We start from the raw sequence: 14,099 nt of genomic DNA on the forward strand, positions 1-14,099 counted from the left end.
GAGTCTCTGGGCCTCCTCACTACTCTGTCACCTCTCCAAATGATCCAGGTTCCTCACAGTCCTGGTGCCACCTCTGCTGTCCTGGGGGCCCGGGTCCCTCATCCACACACTCAGAGCTACTCTGCACCTTACAGGGCCGACGTGGTAGAAATGTTCACATGTAGATGCCAACCACATAAAAGCGACTGGCCATGAGAAACAGGTTTCTAATTCATACCCCAAAGCTCCCTGAATTATCACAGAGGTTCAGCAAACATGGGTTCATTTTTGTTCCTCTTTTCTTTTCAAACTCTTGCTGGACCTTAAACCTGGCAGGATCATTAACCTGAAAAAAGTTACTGCATCTAAACAATGTACCGAAGTCGGTTGTCACCATGTAAATGATGCGATGATTCAACAGGGACTTGATTCAAAACTTGTGATTTCTCTTCATTTTGAATTAACAGTGCACGTGTGCATGGACACACACACACAAAATGGGATGGTATATACACAGATTTCTAAGTACTACTTATGAACAGGTTTTTATATATTTTATATAATGTTTAAACATTTAACATACTAGTATCTGTCCACATCAATAAATACATTTCAAGACATCCTTAAAAGTTATACCTAAACATAAAATCACCTCTCCTAACAAACAGACCAATGGAACTGAACAGATAAGAATGTAAAAATAGAGCAAACCCAAGTGGGAATTTAGTATACAATAAAGGGAGCCCTTTACACTAGTGGGAAAAGACGTGTGATTTAGTGGCTTGTGTTGTGCCTAGCTGTATGCTCCTCAAAGTGAAATAAATTCCCAGTGGTGCAGGTTAAAAGACAAAAAGAAACTGTTGGTAATGCTGATGACACAGAGCTAACACAAAAACAGCAGAGACAGAGACAGTCAGCCAGGAGAAAAGCAGAGGCCATGGAGGGTGTTCTCAGCAGAACAGAAAGGCCGTGAAACCTGTGAAAAAAGTTACTCAATGTCCCCTATAATTAAAATATGTATTTAAACCAAACAGATAATGTATTTTCCCACCTATCAGACCAAGAATTAAGGTGGATGATAACCGATGCTGGCAGGGAGGCAACAAAGTTATATTCATACACAAGGGAGACAAACAAAACAAAAACATCCCCCGCCCCGCCCAGAACTGCCATAATCGTTGTAGGGCCTAATTCAATGGTAAATTAAAAATCGGAAATGTAATAAACAATTCCACAGTCAGGGATGTACTCTGTGGGCACACTCAACCTCAGTGCGCGCACAAGTCACAGGAGCCGCCAGCCAGTAAAACCCCGAGCAGGGCCCACGCTTGAGGGCAGGAGGGGCGAACAGCGCACCGCGCATGCAGGTGGGCCTGAGGTAAGGGCTCGTGTGTCAAAGGCCTGACGGCCACGCATCCAGGGAACAGCGACCCAGTGTTTATCACACACCAAGCATCACTCTGACATTGGTATAGCAGGATCTCTGGAGTCTGAAAAAAATCAAGACGCCAGAAAAATGCATAGGGCACAGTCCTTGTAATATTCTATACATACAGGACTTACTTCCCTGGTGGTCCAGTGGCTAAGACTCCATGCTCCCAATGCAGCGGACCTGGGTTTGACTCCCGGTTGGGGAACTAGATCCCACATGCCACAACTAAGAGTTTGCATGCCACAACTAAAGATCCTGTGGGTCGAAACTAAGACTGAAGATCCTGAATGCTGTAGCTAAGACCTGATGCAGCCAAATAAATAATATTTAAAAAAATCTATATGTAGGTAAGTAGGATGGTGGGTACCAGAGGCTGGGGAAGGGGAGTGGGGAGTTGGTGTTTAATGGGGACAGTTTCCGTTTGGGGAGATGAAAACGTTTTCAAGAGAGATGGTGGCGATGGTTGCATAACAACATAAATGTACTTGATGCCACTGAACTGTATCCTTAAAAAGGGTTAAAACAGTAAAAGACTTACTCTTCATTTTACACCTCTCTTGAGCATTTGAACTTATAAACCACATGTATGTACTGCTTTTATACAAAGCAAAGTAAAAACAGAAAGTGCCTCTCAGGCAGATAAGCTGCAAGGTGCCAGGTTTTGAGCGACCCCATTCGGCCCTACGTGAGTCTGCTCAAAACGGAGCTGTGGTGTGTCTATTCCCACTGGGCTGACACCCCCGAGCTCCAAGTCCCCTGGACACTAAGATCATACACCTGAGCAGTGGGGTCGGACACGTCAGCATGTGTGTCAAGTGCACAGGAAATGGACAACAGAGTCAGGGCCACCTGTCTTCAGAAGCTGCTTTAGACTGAAAATATTTTCAAGTGTGAATCTCATTTATGATAGCTGCCAATTTAATTCAGGTATTTTGTTTCAAAGTCATTAAAGATATCTATCACCACCTGCAAGTACTGTTAACATTTTTGTTGAAATAGTTTAGTAGCAGTAGTCTTTCCCACTAGATGTCCAGGAAGATCGACCCAATGATTTAAACATGAAGCGTAAGCACTCATTTCTAAGGTATTACAGATTTAAAACACAGGCTTGAAAAGAACACAGTGGGGAGATGCCACAAAAAAGACAAACAGGATAAGAACCTAAGTCTCAGGCTATTCTGTGTTTATAAGGAAGCGATTCTGGTACCTGTGACAATACCGGCAGTACAGCAGACAGAAAAACTGAATTAACGATGAATGACTCTGGCTGTGATTGACTTTGCATTTAGACACAATTTTATTAGAAAATATAGATGTACCCATGTAGAATAATTGATGAAAGTATCTATGTATGTGGATAACTTTTAATTAAGTTCTTTATTCACTGCCCAAGTGACATCCAAACAATAAGGAAAATGAAAATAGCCACTCACACCCCTCCCGTGGAGGCAGTTCCCTGGCTTCCTAAGTTCCCTGCCCTGGTGCTATATGAAAAAATCTTACAGCTGCAACCATAAAAGTGGAGCTGCTCCATATCCCGCCTCTTCCTCCTTTTACATCTAAAGCAGTCTCAGTCGCTGCCGGTTTCAGTCCTGCACTGGTCCAGAGGTCCTCCCAAAGCAGCGCCATGACCAAGGGTGCCTTCCTGGGCATGCCTGTTTTTGGCCCGGCTGGCAGCAGCAAGGCCCTCCCCAAGGGGGGAATGGACGAATCTGAAGCTGCCATGTAAGCTGGCCCTCGCTGCTCCTCAGTCTGATCCAGCTATTATTTTTGAGGCCTCCTGCCAGATTTGAATTTCAGACTGATTCCTGAGGTGACAAAGCTGATTTGACCTTCAATACAATGCTGAAAAATGCTGCTTTCCATGGAGAACCAAATAAACCTGCAGCTACATGCAGCAAAAATCAGTTGTGAATAATGGCCCTAGACTCTTAGAAATGTCAACATAATTAAAGTAAAAGGCGCACAGGACCCATTCTACATTACAGGGGAAAGACAGCTGCAAAAGACATTTCGGAGACACCTGGCAGAGTTGCGCAAGCCCTGCTCTGAGCAGTCCAAGCCCCCCTCCACAGCCTTCTGAAGGGAGGAAATGGGCCAGGGGGCTAAGTTCTGGTCCTACAGCTTAGGAGAGAGTTGTGAGGCTCCAATCTCACAACTCATCTTAAGAAAAGAGGACAGTGACCATATCTTATCTCACTTTTCTTTTAACTGAAGTGCTGATAGTAACCTAGATCCCTGAGTAAGACTCTAACCCTAAGTGTGAGCTCAAGGGCTGCTGCGACGGCAGGAGTATCAGTGCTCTGGCGGGTCTGTCCAGGCCTGAGGCGGGTGCCTCAGAGGCGAAGTTCTTCTGTTGCTCCTGCAAGGTCGCCACAAAGCCCAGGCTCCCAACCTGGGCCCAGAGGCCTGGACTCTGACACTGCACCTGGAACGTGGTGTGTGTGTGTGCGCATTCTGGGAGTTTTCATCAGACTCTTGCTGACCCCAGCTATACAGTACAGGCAGACCTCATTTTCACAGATACTATGGTTTGTTTTTTCCCAAATTGTTGGAATTCACAGATACCGTGTTTTTTTTTTCTTTTTACAAACTGCAGGTTTGTGGCACCTCTGTGTCGAGCAAGTCTATTGAGGCCATCTTCCCAACAGCATCTGCTTACTTCACATCTGTGTCACAGTCTGGTAATTCTCACATTATTTCAAACCTTTTTCATTATTTGATCTGTGATCAGCGATGTTAATACTGCAAAAAGGTTACGACTTGCTAAAGGCTCAGATGATGGCTGGCATTTTTGGGCATCAAAGGACTTTTAAATTAAGGTATGTATTTATCTTTCAGGCATATGTGCTTGCTCACTTTAGAGACTACGGTATAGTGTCACATAACTGTTACACACACGGGGAAACCAAGAAATGTGCATGCCTCACTTTGCTGCCAGATCTGGAACTGAACTCCCTGGTCCCGCCACAGTCTGCCTGGACAAGCGCCCCATCCCACCGGGGAGAGGCACACAGGCTGCCCACAGCCTTCATGCAGCTCCGAGAGCTGTGAGGCTGCAGGGTTCACACACAGGTACTTCTAGCAATGGTGCTTGGCTCAGAGCACCAAAGTGGATCCTTTTTAAACTCACCTCTACGCTGAAAGGACTCTCTTCAACTTTCCCGACTTCTGCTTCTGGCAGAGGATTTTTTAAGGTCTGTAAAAATAAAGCAGCTTTTCTTTTACGTTCTGCTTGGAGCTGTTTCTCCTTTGATTCCTTAGACGCTTGGGCCAGCTTTTCCCTGGCAGCAGCTGCCAGTCGATCCTCCAATTTTTGCTTGGCTTAAGGAATAAACAAAGAAAAAAGATGTTTAGAGCAAATGGTATTTTATAAATACCTTGCTGTCTTAATTTACATGGGCAGTAGCACAGTCATGAGACACATACAATGCAGTTACTTTAAAACATGAACATGATACTGATTTCAGGAAAGGTCAACAAATCAGGCAAACAGATTTCTGAGAGAATTAGTTTATAATGCTTATTATTAGTACTTTCCATAAATTTACTTTCAAACTCAAAGTCAGAAAGCTGATGGAGTTCCATAGCAGTGAAACCTGGAATGATGAGACTCTTGGAATGGTTCTCATATACAAGTGCCCAAACAGCCATACCAGGCAATGAACACTCTGTGAAAAGTGTTTTATGCCAAATGAACCGACACACTGTTGAGTTCACACGCAGTAAATGCAGATTTAGAGACACAGGCATGAACACACGTGTGCCGGGGAGAGGAACTACAGCACATCGCAAGTTCCAGGGCCTCCTGTGGTTAAAGAGTTACCTTTTATCAATGCTGGGTGATCTGTCTGTGTATACACAGAAAAAGCAATTCACGAAACCAGTTAAGGACTGTTAACGACTTTAGTTAGAGAAGAATAGCACTTATTTTGAAAGAAGGGTAGAACTCGACAAGACATTCCCCACAACACTGCTGGTCATGCGTCAGAGGCGAGTGGTGGCCACACTGTGACCCATGAAGATGAGCCGCAGTCTGAAAACCAGCAGGGGCCCCAGCCCCTTCAAGGGTTCGATGGTTCTGTAGGGAGAGGCCTCACAGAAGGGCACCTGCTGGCTCAGAACATTAACCCGAGCTGGGAACACGGGCTGAGCATTTGCCCCAAGGCTGCCATTAAAGCACTTTCGGCAACTCTCAGCTCCTCCTCGGTAAACAAATCGCCGAGGGCACTGCATCTGAACTTAATGAACAGCAGTGCTCCTCACTTGACTGAGAGCTTCTCAGCTGAACAAAAACATCACACAGCTCCCCAGTGGTTCCGATTCCAAAGGCTGGAGACTCTACAGTCGGCAGTCCCGTATTTTTGGCTTAGTAGGTTAATCTTGTATGTACATACTTTTCTTTTAAGAAGTTTAAAACATTTGACAAACCTTGCTTTGCTTCTAGCTCCTCCTGGGTAAGTTGAGGCCGCTTCTCCTCAACAACTACACAGGGTGGGGCAACTGCCGGGTTAGTGTTTGTAGCACTACTAGAGCTTTCTTGGCCTTCTTTGCTTTCTTCATCATCATCACTGTCATCATCTAGCTTAACACGATTTTTTTCCAGGGGAAGTAGATCATTTTCTTTGGCCTTGATTGCAAAGCTTATTGGAGCAAATGAAGCTATTGAGAAAAGGTGAAAATGGTAATACATTTTTAAGTAACTGAAAGCACAGAGCAAAAATCTCGGCCCCACCATTCACATGAGCATCAGTTGGTGGGAGCAACGTCTCGAGTGGAGCCACATCTTACGCAGACGGAGGGTCCGGGGGCAGCAGGTAGTGCCCATGATGTCAGAGGGCCTTTACAAGGATGTCACACACCCCAGGCCAGATGCAGGGCACTAAAGCACTGGCTCCAACTCGGGCCACGTCAGGACGCACAGACTGAGTGCCAGCTGCGGTCATTGCAGGGCCAAATGGTCAATTTTTGTGGATGTTTTCCTTCTTTTTCTGGGCTCAGCACATAGCTGAGTTTCCGTAAGTAAGCATATGATGCGACTCCACTATTAAAAGTTACTTCTAAAAAAAATCATAACTATATAAAATAAACTTTTTTCTTTTTTTTTTTTACAAAAGCAAGATAATCTATTCCTTTATTCAGCAAACATTTGACTGGGTGCCTACTTTGTGCCAGGCATTATGTCAAACTATTCTCTGAACCTGTAAGACAATTTTAAACCTAGGTAACAAAAATTTAGGTGGTTCAATTTTTTCTCTCCTAGAATATTTGGAATTTTTAATTTAAGAGAAATACAAAGGCCCAAAAGGAAACAATCTTCTTCCCCTTCCCCCCATCCACTTAACACTCACTCACTGGGTCCCTTCTTCCTCAGAGACTATGGTAAATGGCTCCTAACAACACCTAATTGGTTGTAATAAGATACTTTATTTTAAAAACCATGTGTTATTACTGGTGAAAGCTATTCAAGTAAACCACAATGAAGGGCTATTTTAAGTGCAGCACCAAGGAGCTAACTCTGAGGAGCAAGTGGATCTGGGTTAACAAATGCAGGTTCTGTCTGAAGCGGCTGGGGTTGTGAGGGTGAGCTCACTCAGCTGACCCCCAAGGCATCCCCACTTTCAGCATTTTATGGTTCCAAATCCGTGTGTGACTTGAAGCAGGCAAATAACCCGATCACTGAAATATAATCATCTCTCGTCAATCATCACCTCAAGCTACAAAGCACACCCCAAGATGTTCAATGTTGGTAAAGTGGGCTTCCCTGATGGCTCAGATGGTAAAGAATCTGCCCGCAATGCAGGAGACCTGGGTTTGACCCCCAGGTCAGGAAGATCCTCTGGAGAAGGGAATGGCTACCCACTCCAGTATTCTTGCCTGGAGAATTCCATGGACAGAGGAGCCTGGAGGGCTACAGTCCATGGGGTGGCAAAGAGTCAGACACGACTGAGCGACTAACGCACACACAAAGTGCTAAGTCAGAGTCAAAGGGGGCAAAATCAGTCTGTGTTGATTATGCAACGCTATGCACTTGGACTGTGCAGGGTGATGCACCTTCCTAATAACCCCCCAGACAAAGAACACGGGAGGAAAAATACACTTTGTTGGGAGAGTCAATATTAATCATTTTACTGCGGTTATGTTAAGAACAGCCCTTATCTTTTGGAGATACATGCACTCATGCCAATGGATAAAATGCCATGATGTTGGGATCTGCTGCAGAATATCCTGGGGGTAGGCTGGACTGAGTCTATAGATAAAATCAGTCAGTGCTGGCCATGGGAGCTGGACGCTCAGGGCTGCATGTGTGTGTGGTGACTATTTCACCAGGCTCTGTTTTTGTACTTGTTTGAAATTTTTTCATAAGAAAAAAGTATCATAACATTAACCCTGTATTACCTCTAGGTCTCTTTAATAAATCATAGTCAAAGAAACATGTCAATATAAAAGAAAAGCTCAGTTAAATGTTAAAATTACTCACGTTAACTTGGGGCTAAAGTACTACATCACAAAACAACTTTAAAACAATTACTCCCTATCTTCAGGCCTCCAAACTAAAATAAATTCAGCCAACAAATACATTAAAAGGAAAACTTCTGGAACACAGCTTAATGCATGCCAACAACATGCATATACTTTAAAGTGACTTAAAAGAGAACTGACTAATGTGCAGTCTACACGCCTCACCTCACTTCACATGTGTGACCCCATGAAGAGACAGAAATGATCAGGCCTCCCCATTTACAGATAAGGAAACTGAGGTTTAAAAAGGTGAAGTAACTTTCCAAATGTAGCTCAGCCTGAAAGCAGGCGATTAGGAATTACTTCCTTTGCAGAATTATTCAATTATACAACTATTGCTTCTACATGGAAGCTTATTTGCAAGTCACATCACAACATGTGAAGAGCACTTCTTACAGCCTTCAGTTTCCTGTTGTGTTAGGATGAAGCCCAGGCTCCTGGCCACCTCTCCCACTATGTTCTGGGCCAGCCCTGTCCTCTGCCTGGAGCTGTCGCCCTCTTTTGCACGCCTGGCTTTCTTCCTTGGCTCTTCTCAAATGAAGCCTCTCCTCAGATAGGGCCTGCTGGTCTCTTCTCCTTCAGGCCACTCTTCACAGTTTGTACTGTGTGTGTGGTCTGCTCACCTGGAGCCTGGAACAGGCAAGGACTGCAGCACTAATGTGGCCCGCACCGACTCTCAGGAAACACTTGTGAGTGAACCCACAGTGTCCGGCCCTTTGCCTTCCACATCAGATATGCTTCCTTTCTTAAGGTCATTAATAACTTTTAACTTCTATGGTAAAATATATTCTCAGTGGGAAATTGTGAAAACACAGGTGAACAAAATGAAAGACCAACTGCAATTCGGATATGGGAAAGAAATGATCTGAATATTATCAGTGGATGGTTCCGAGGCACAAACATGTGCATGTGCACAAATACAGGAAAATGGGACCGCGCTTTACAGTTTTTAGCCCACTTATTATTTCCACTTAACAAGAGATGCTTTTCCATATAAGAAGTGTAGACATCTTTCCATGTCAACATATATCATTTTAATAAATGGCAGTCATATTCTTGGTATGGACATGCCAGTTTATTTCAGTCTCCCACAGCTGTTTCCAATTTTTTATTTTTGAAAGCTCACGAGCCTTGTGATGAACACCTGGCGGAGACAGCCTGGGGAACCAGCCATTTCCAGGAGCGGGAGGGCGTCTGTATTTAGAGGTGGGTCTCCACCGTCAGGCTCCCTCCTTTAGAGAGGCCTTACCAACAACACTCCACGGACGGTGTGTGAGGGCCCAGCTGCCCACACCCTCTCTATTACTTTCTAACTTACCAAAGTCGAGGCAAAGAACAGTCTCTTGTCAGTGAAAATATATTTTAAAAATCTGTTCACGTACCACCTGTTTTTCTTTTGTGAACTATCTTTTCATGCCCTTTGTTTCTCTACTGCAGTGACTTTTCTTATTGATTCACAAGAGCTCTTCCTATAGTAAGGATCTTGACCTTTTATCTTCTGTTATTATTAGCAATCACTGCTGTCCTGACATTTGTCTTTCAACTCTATGCGGGCCCAGCTCCCGTCAGACCTATTAATCTTTATCATTTACGGCTTTAATTCTTAGGCAGTCTTTCCAACTCTAAGACTAGGAAAAAACTATCTAATTTTCTTCTCCCTTTATGGTTCTAGTTTCTGCATTTAAACACTTTGGAATCATTATTATTGTCAGGTGGGGTGTAATAGTCTAATTTTTTTCAAATGGAGAGCCTGTTTTTCCAACATCAATTATTGTCATACTAGGGAAGCTGTCTCATAAGCATCTTGGGAAATGTGGGTGTTGTTCCAGCACCTGTCTGGTGCTAACACTGGCTGTACTGGGAGGTTTTCTGGTGGGGTGCCACACTGGGAATTCTGCAAGGAACCCCACCTGCCCACACTTGCTCTTAATGCCCTTCCGAACCTGCTTCCATCTGAGAAGCTAACACCTGGGCTACCCAGGGCTCCTGGCCTGCACATTCCTAGGCTTTGTGGGGCTAAGGTACTGGGGCTCGAGAGCTTTTGAACTTTTGATCTTTGGGCTCTGGAGGAGCTTAAATCACAAATTACCTTGACCTTGACTTTGTCCTGGCCTGCCTGCTTTTAGAGGTATTTCATTGACCAATGTTTTCTAAATTCTTTTAGGCCTACAGATCTATTTGACTGCCTCTCTGGAGATCATTTTACCACTTCATACTTTTTTAGACAATTTTATCATTTATTTTCAAAATTTTCAAATTTAGTTATACATATTGTTTCTCTGTACTTAAAAACAAGTTTTTTCCTTTCTTTTTTTTTTTTTCATTATGTTGTGCATTTGCTTTCTTTTCTACACTGTATTAAACTTGCACAATGATGAAAAGTTTACTGGTCTTTTATTATTTCCTCACTGATTTCTGCCTTCTTTAGTGATTTTCCTTTTCTGCTTTCCTTACATGCATTTTTTAGTTTCTTCCTAGGTTCTTGAGTTGAATGCTTGGTTTGTTTTTATTTTTTATCAACACAAGCATAAGAAGTTATAGGTTTTTAAGTTTTCACTGCATTTGATAATTTTTTGATAATAGTCTTGTTTTCACTTTCTTTGACTATTTCAGGGCATTGTCACATCTGTAAACTCTGCTCCAGCATTTAGAATACTTTGCATTCAGAATCTGATACACCTGAATTCCCTGGCATTTAATGCTATAGATACATGTCTAATGTGCCAGCCTGCTTTCTCCCCCCTGTGGAGGACAACCTATTTTCCTATCTAGATGGCTTTTCTTCCATCTTTATTCTTTTCCTTGGAAATCTGAGGAAAATTCTGAACTTGTTTTCTCATCCAATCTGATTCTGAGTGCTTTATTATATTTTAAGAATTGGCAATCTTTTTCTAAATCTTTTCCAGATGTTGGATTATCAGTTACACTAACTTTACAGTACCTTTTAATTCTGTGAGAATAGAAATCAGAGAGTAAAAGAGTTTTCCTATAACTTAGTAACTTCTTCCAAGGGCTCAGATGCATGTCCTTCTGAACTCTTGCCTCTCTGCAGGTGCAGTGACCTGTCTCGGGCAGGGTGGGTTCTGTCAGACACCTGCAGCTCTCAGGCGTCTCAGGCTCAGAGAGTGCGAGGAGGTAAGCACGGTTTCACCTGCTGAATTACCGGGCACTCACAGGAGAGTGGAGGGTGCCCCATGGTGGGCAGTAACCTTGGCTGAGGGGATGACCAACTGCACCGGATCAAACCCTGACAGGGCCCGGTTGCGCTCAGATGATCCTGGTGTTCTGATCTTTGTGGCCTGCTCCCTTCTTTGGTTGACAGTGGGTTCCCTGGGGGTCACTGCCACTGACTCCAAAATGTCTGGCTTGTCCCTATGAACTAAAGTCCAGGTGGGCTGGCTTGCCTTTCTTAAGCATGTTCCCCCAGCTTTTGAGCAGTAACCAATCCCACCCTCCCTTTTAAATTTTTAATGGAAGGATAATTGCTTTATTAGTAACGGTTTTTACTCTCTACTTGCTACATTCCTCTGGCTATTCCAATGAGAGTCTGAAGACAGCTGGGAGGGGTGAGAGAAGAAACACGTATGCTCAGGGAACCTCCTGTATTGAGAGGCTTATAGACGCTTTCCTGCTCTCCTAAATTACGGGTTTCCTAGTTATTCACTTGGGTCATTTTGGTTACTCTTGATCACCACCTATCAGAAAAGGCATCTCTGTGCACAGAAAAGGCCCTGCTGCGATCCTGGCCCATCCTGCTCCACCCTGCACCCCCTCTGCCTTCCTCTCACCCTAGCACTCGCTGCAGCGCCCCTCCTGCACTTGAGGCCATCAGCTCCTCTAAATCTCCCACGTGGCTTCTCTGCTTCACACGCTCACCACATGGGGCAAAGAGACTCCTCTGATCTAAGATGTAAGGTGTTCTGCCCCTGATGGGAGCCCCAGGGCCCACCAGGAGGGCAGACCCCCATGAAGTGGCTGAGGCTACCTTGGTGGGTATGCCCCACTTGACACCCGAGTCATTTGGACCGCTTCCCATCTCTGAACCTGCCATGCATCTCAGATGGCACCGCCCGTGCCTAGGGGTGAGCCTCTATTTCTGGGAGTCCCTTTCCCTCTGCATGCCCTTTCTTGTTCCCACTTGGTGGAATTCACTGCTTCTTCACATGTTCTATCACAAAGGGTTCTCTGCTAATGCGCCTGTGTCAACTGTTCTTCTTTCTATATGTCTGTCCTGGTAGATGAAAAACTCCTCCCAAGAACATAAAGGGAAACTGGAACGGAGTGAAAGCAATATTGCCTGGTAGAGACCCTCAAGGGACCTGCCTTAACATATAAAGAAAACTAATTCCATTGGCACAACAGTCTGCATGTAGTTTCACAAGTCCAAGGGGGTACAAAACATTATTTGAAAAATTCTAAACACTTCCATTAACCCTAACATGAGAATAGTCTGTTAAAACAAATGTATACCTAAGATGAGTTTGTATCCAAATGACCCCAAATTCAAAATCAAGAAAGTATTGGATTGGCCAAAAAGCTTGTTCAGGTTTTTCCATAAGATAGAACAGAAAAACCTGAACAAACTTGTTGGCTAACCCATATAAGCAAGTTTCATTATAGCAACTTAAAAGGGGCAGCCATTCCCTCCTGTCCTATGGTTGAAGGCAGTTGACCATAAGTGGTCTAGCGCTCTTCCTTGCTAATTTAAAGTGATACCTACGAGGTACAAGATCAAGAATGGAACTCTCGGTAGCGAGGGCAGCATACCTTTCACAAGCTTCCCGTCTGGGACGGCTCTGCTGGACGATGCCTCTTTCTTCCCCGAGGAGACACCTTTTCCCCCGGCGTCGGCTGCATCTTCAGACACACTATCTTCCCCAACGTCACTCGGCTTTTCAGGAGCAGACTCTGCAGGAGTCTCTTCCGGTGCTGACACCGCCTGCAGAGGTTAAACATGACTCTGAATTGCTCACCGGAAATGACACAGGATTTGTCAGGAAACAGACACAGTGTATGTATATTTCATGGGACGACAGCACTGCTATGTTACTGCCCAAGTAACATTAAGGAACATACTTTCTAACTCAGATTTACTATTTTCTGACAGAACAGACTGAAAGGAGGAGTGGAAGGTATTTCCCCTCTAACACCGTTTTGGGAACAAATGCCCACTACTTCTGTGGAAATGGATCACTGAGAACACATTTAGAACACCAAATTATGCCTGGCACCTAAGTCCATTTTCTTCAGTTTGAGCAGTCAGAGATAAAAACCTGAGGGAATCCAGTGACATGTTCTCTACCAAAACAGGTTTTAAAAAACATCAGGGTGTCCATGTAAATAAGGAGAGGAGAGGCAGAAGAAAGGATTATAAGGACAGTAAGAAATGCTTCCAACAGGTACCTAGGAATCAAGTGTGGGGCCGTTTGCAGGGAGGGAAGTTGTGAGGGGAGCTGCTAGCAGGCGGCCCTCCAAGACAATGGTGGGCAGCATCCTTGACTGGACAAATGATCATCAGTGAATTGTGAATGTGGTCAAAGGTTTTAACAGGTATAAAACAGAGAGGGAAGAAAGGTAAGTCAGTAAATGCAAGACATCCATTACACCTAAAAGCAAGTGTAAAATGTACAAGCCTTATTAGCACACATCTTGAGAATCAGACTGTTCTTCCCACACATACCTGTGCGTTCTCGCCCCCTTCTTTCTGGAGGAAGAACTGCTTCTTAAACTCGTAATAGGCATTATACTGGTGCCACGGCTGCAGGAACTCAAACCTAGGAACAGAGAAGGGATGAGGCATTCAATAAGACACGCTCGCTGCAACACCACAGCTCTGACCAACCACACCTGTTCTGACTTCACAGTGACTGACCCCCAGGATCTCAACAACCCCTTGTGGCAGCCACAACACCCCCCACACACTTTACAGACCCAGGAGACTGGGGCAGAGGGGGTCAGAGCGCTCATCCATGGTCACACAGATCATGCTGCAACCACAGCCTCCTGTTTTTACGTTACAATCTGAGCATGGAACATTATTTGATTAAAAACACAAGGTGAAGTGTGGGTCTAACTTTCACAGCAGATTCTTGAAAAGCATGAATTCCAGCCTTTTATTTTAGGCAGGTCCAATATTTTTTAAAAATGAAGCAAAACAAACTGAATA

General features: G+C 44.3%; 1 protein-coding gene across 5 annotated transcripts in view; it reads right to left on the bottom strand.

Annotated features, from left to right (window-relative positions):
- LOC122454335 (splicing factor SWAP) overlaps nt 1–14,099 on the bottom strand; it is a 79,307-nt gene that overhangs the window by 27,114 nt on the left and 38,094 nt on the right. For 4 of the 5 annotated variants that reach the window (XM_043488757.1, XM_043488765.1, XM_043488790.1 and 1 more), the window contains exons 10-13: nt 13,614–13,707; nt 12,701–12,872; nt 5,843–6,073; nt 4,545–4,735 (exon numbers count right to left, since the gene is read on the bottom strand). In XM_043488757.1, coding sequence (XP_043344692.1) covers nt 4,545–4,735; nt 5,843–6,073; nt 12,701–12,872; nt 13,614–13,707 — 688 coding nt within the window. The remainder of the gene's footprint in view (nt 1–4,544; nt 4,736–5,842; nt 6,074–12,700; nt 12,873–13,613; nt 13,708–14,099) is intronic. The other variant, XM_043488773.1, reaches the window with a different exon arrangement.

Source organism: Cervus canadensis, chromosome 1 (assembly GCF_019320065.1).
Source record: "Cervus canadensis isolate Bull #8, Minnesota chromosome 1, ASM1932006v1, whole genome shotgun sequence".
NCBI classification, from domain to species: domain Eukaryota; kingdom Metazoa; phylum Chordata; class Mammalia; order Artiodactyla; family Cervidae; genus Cervus; species Cervus canadensis.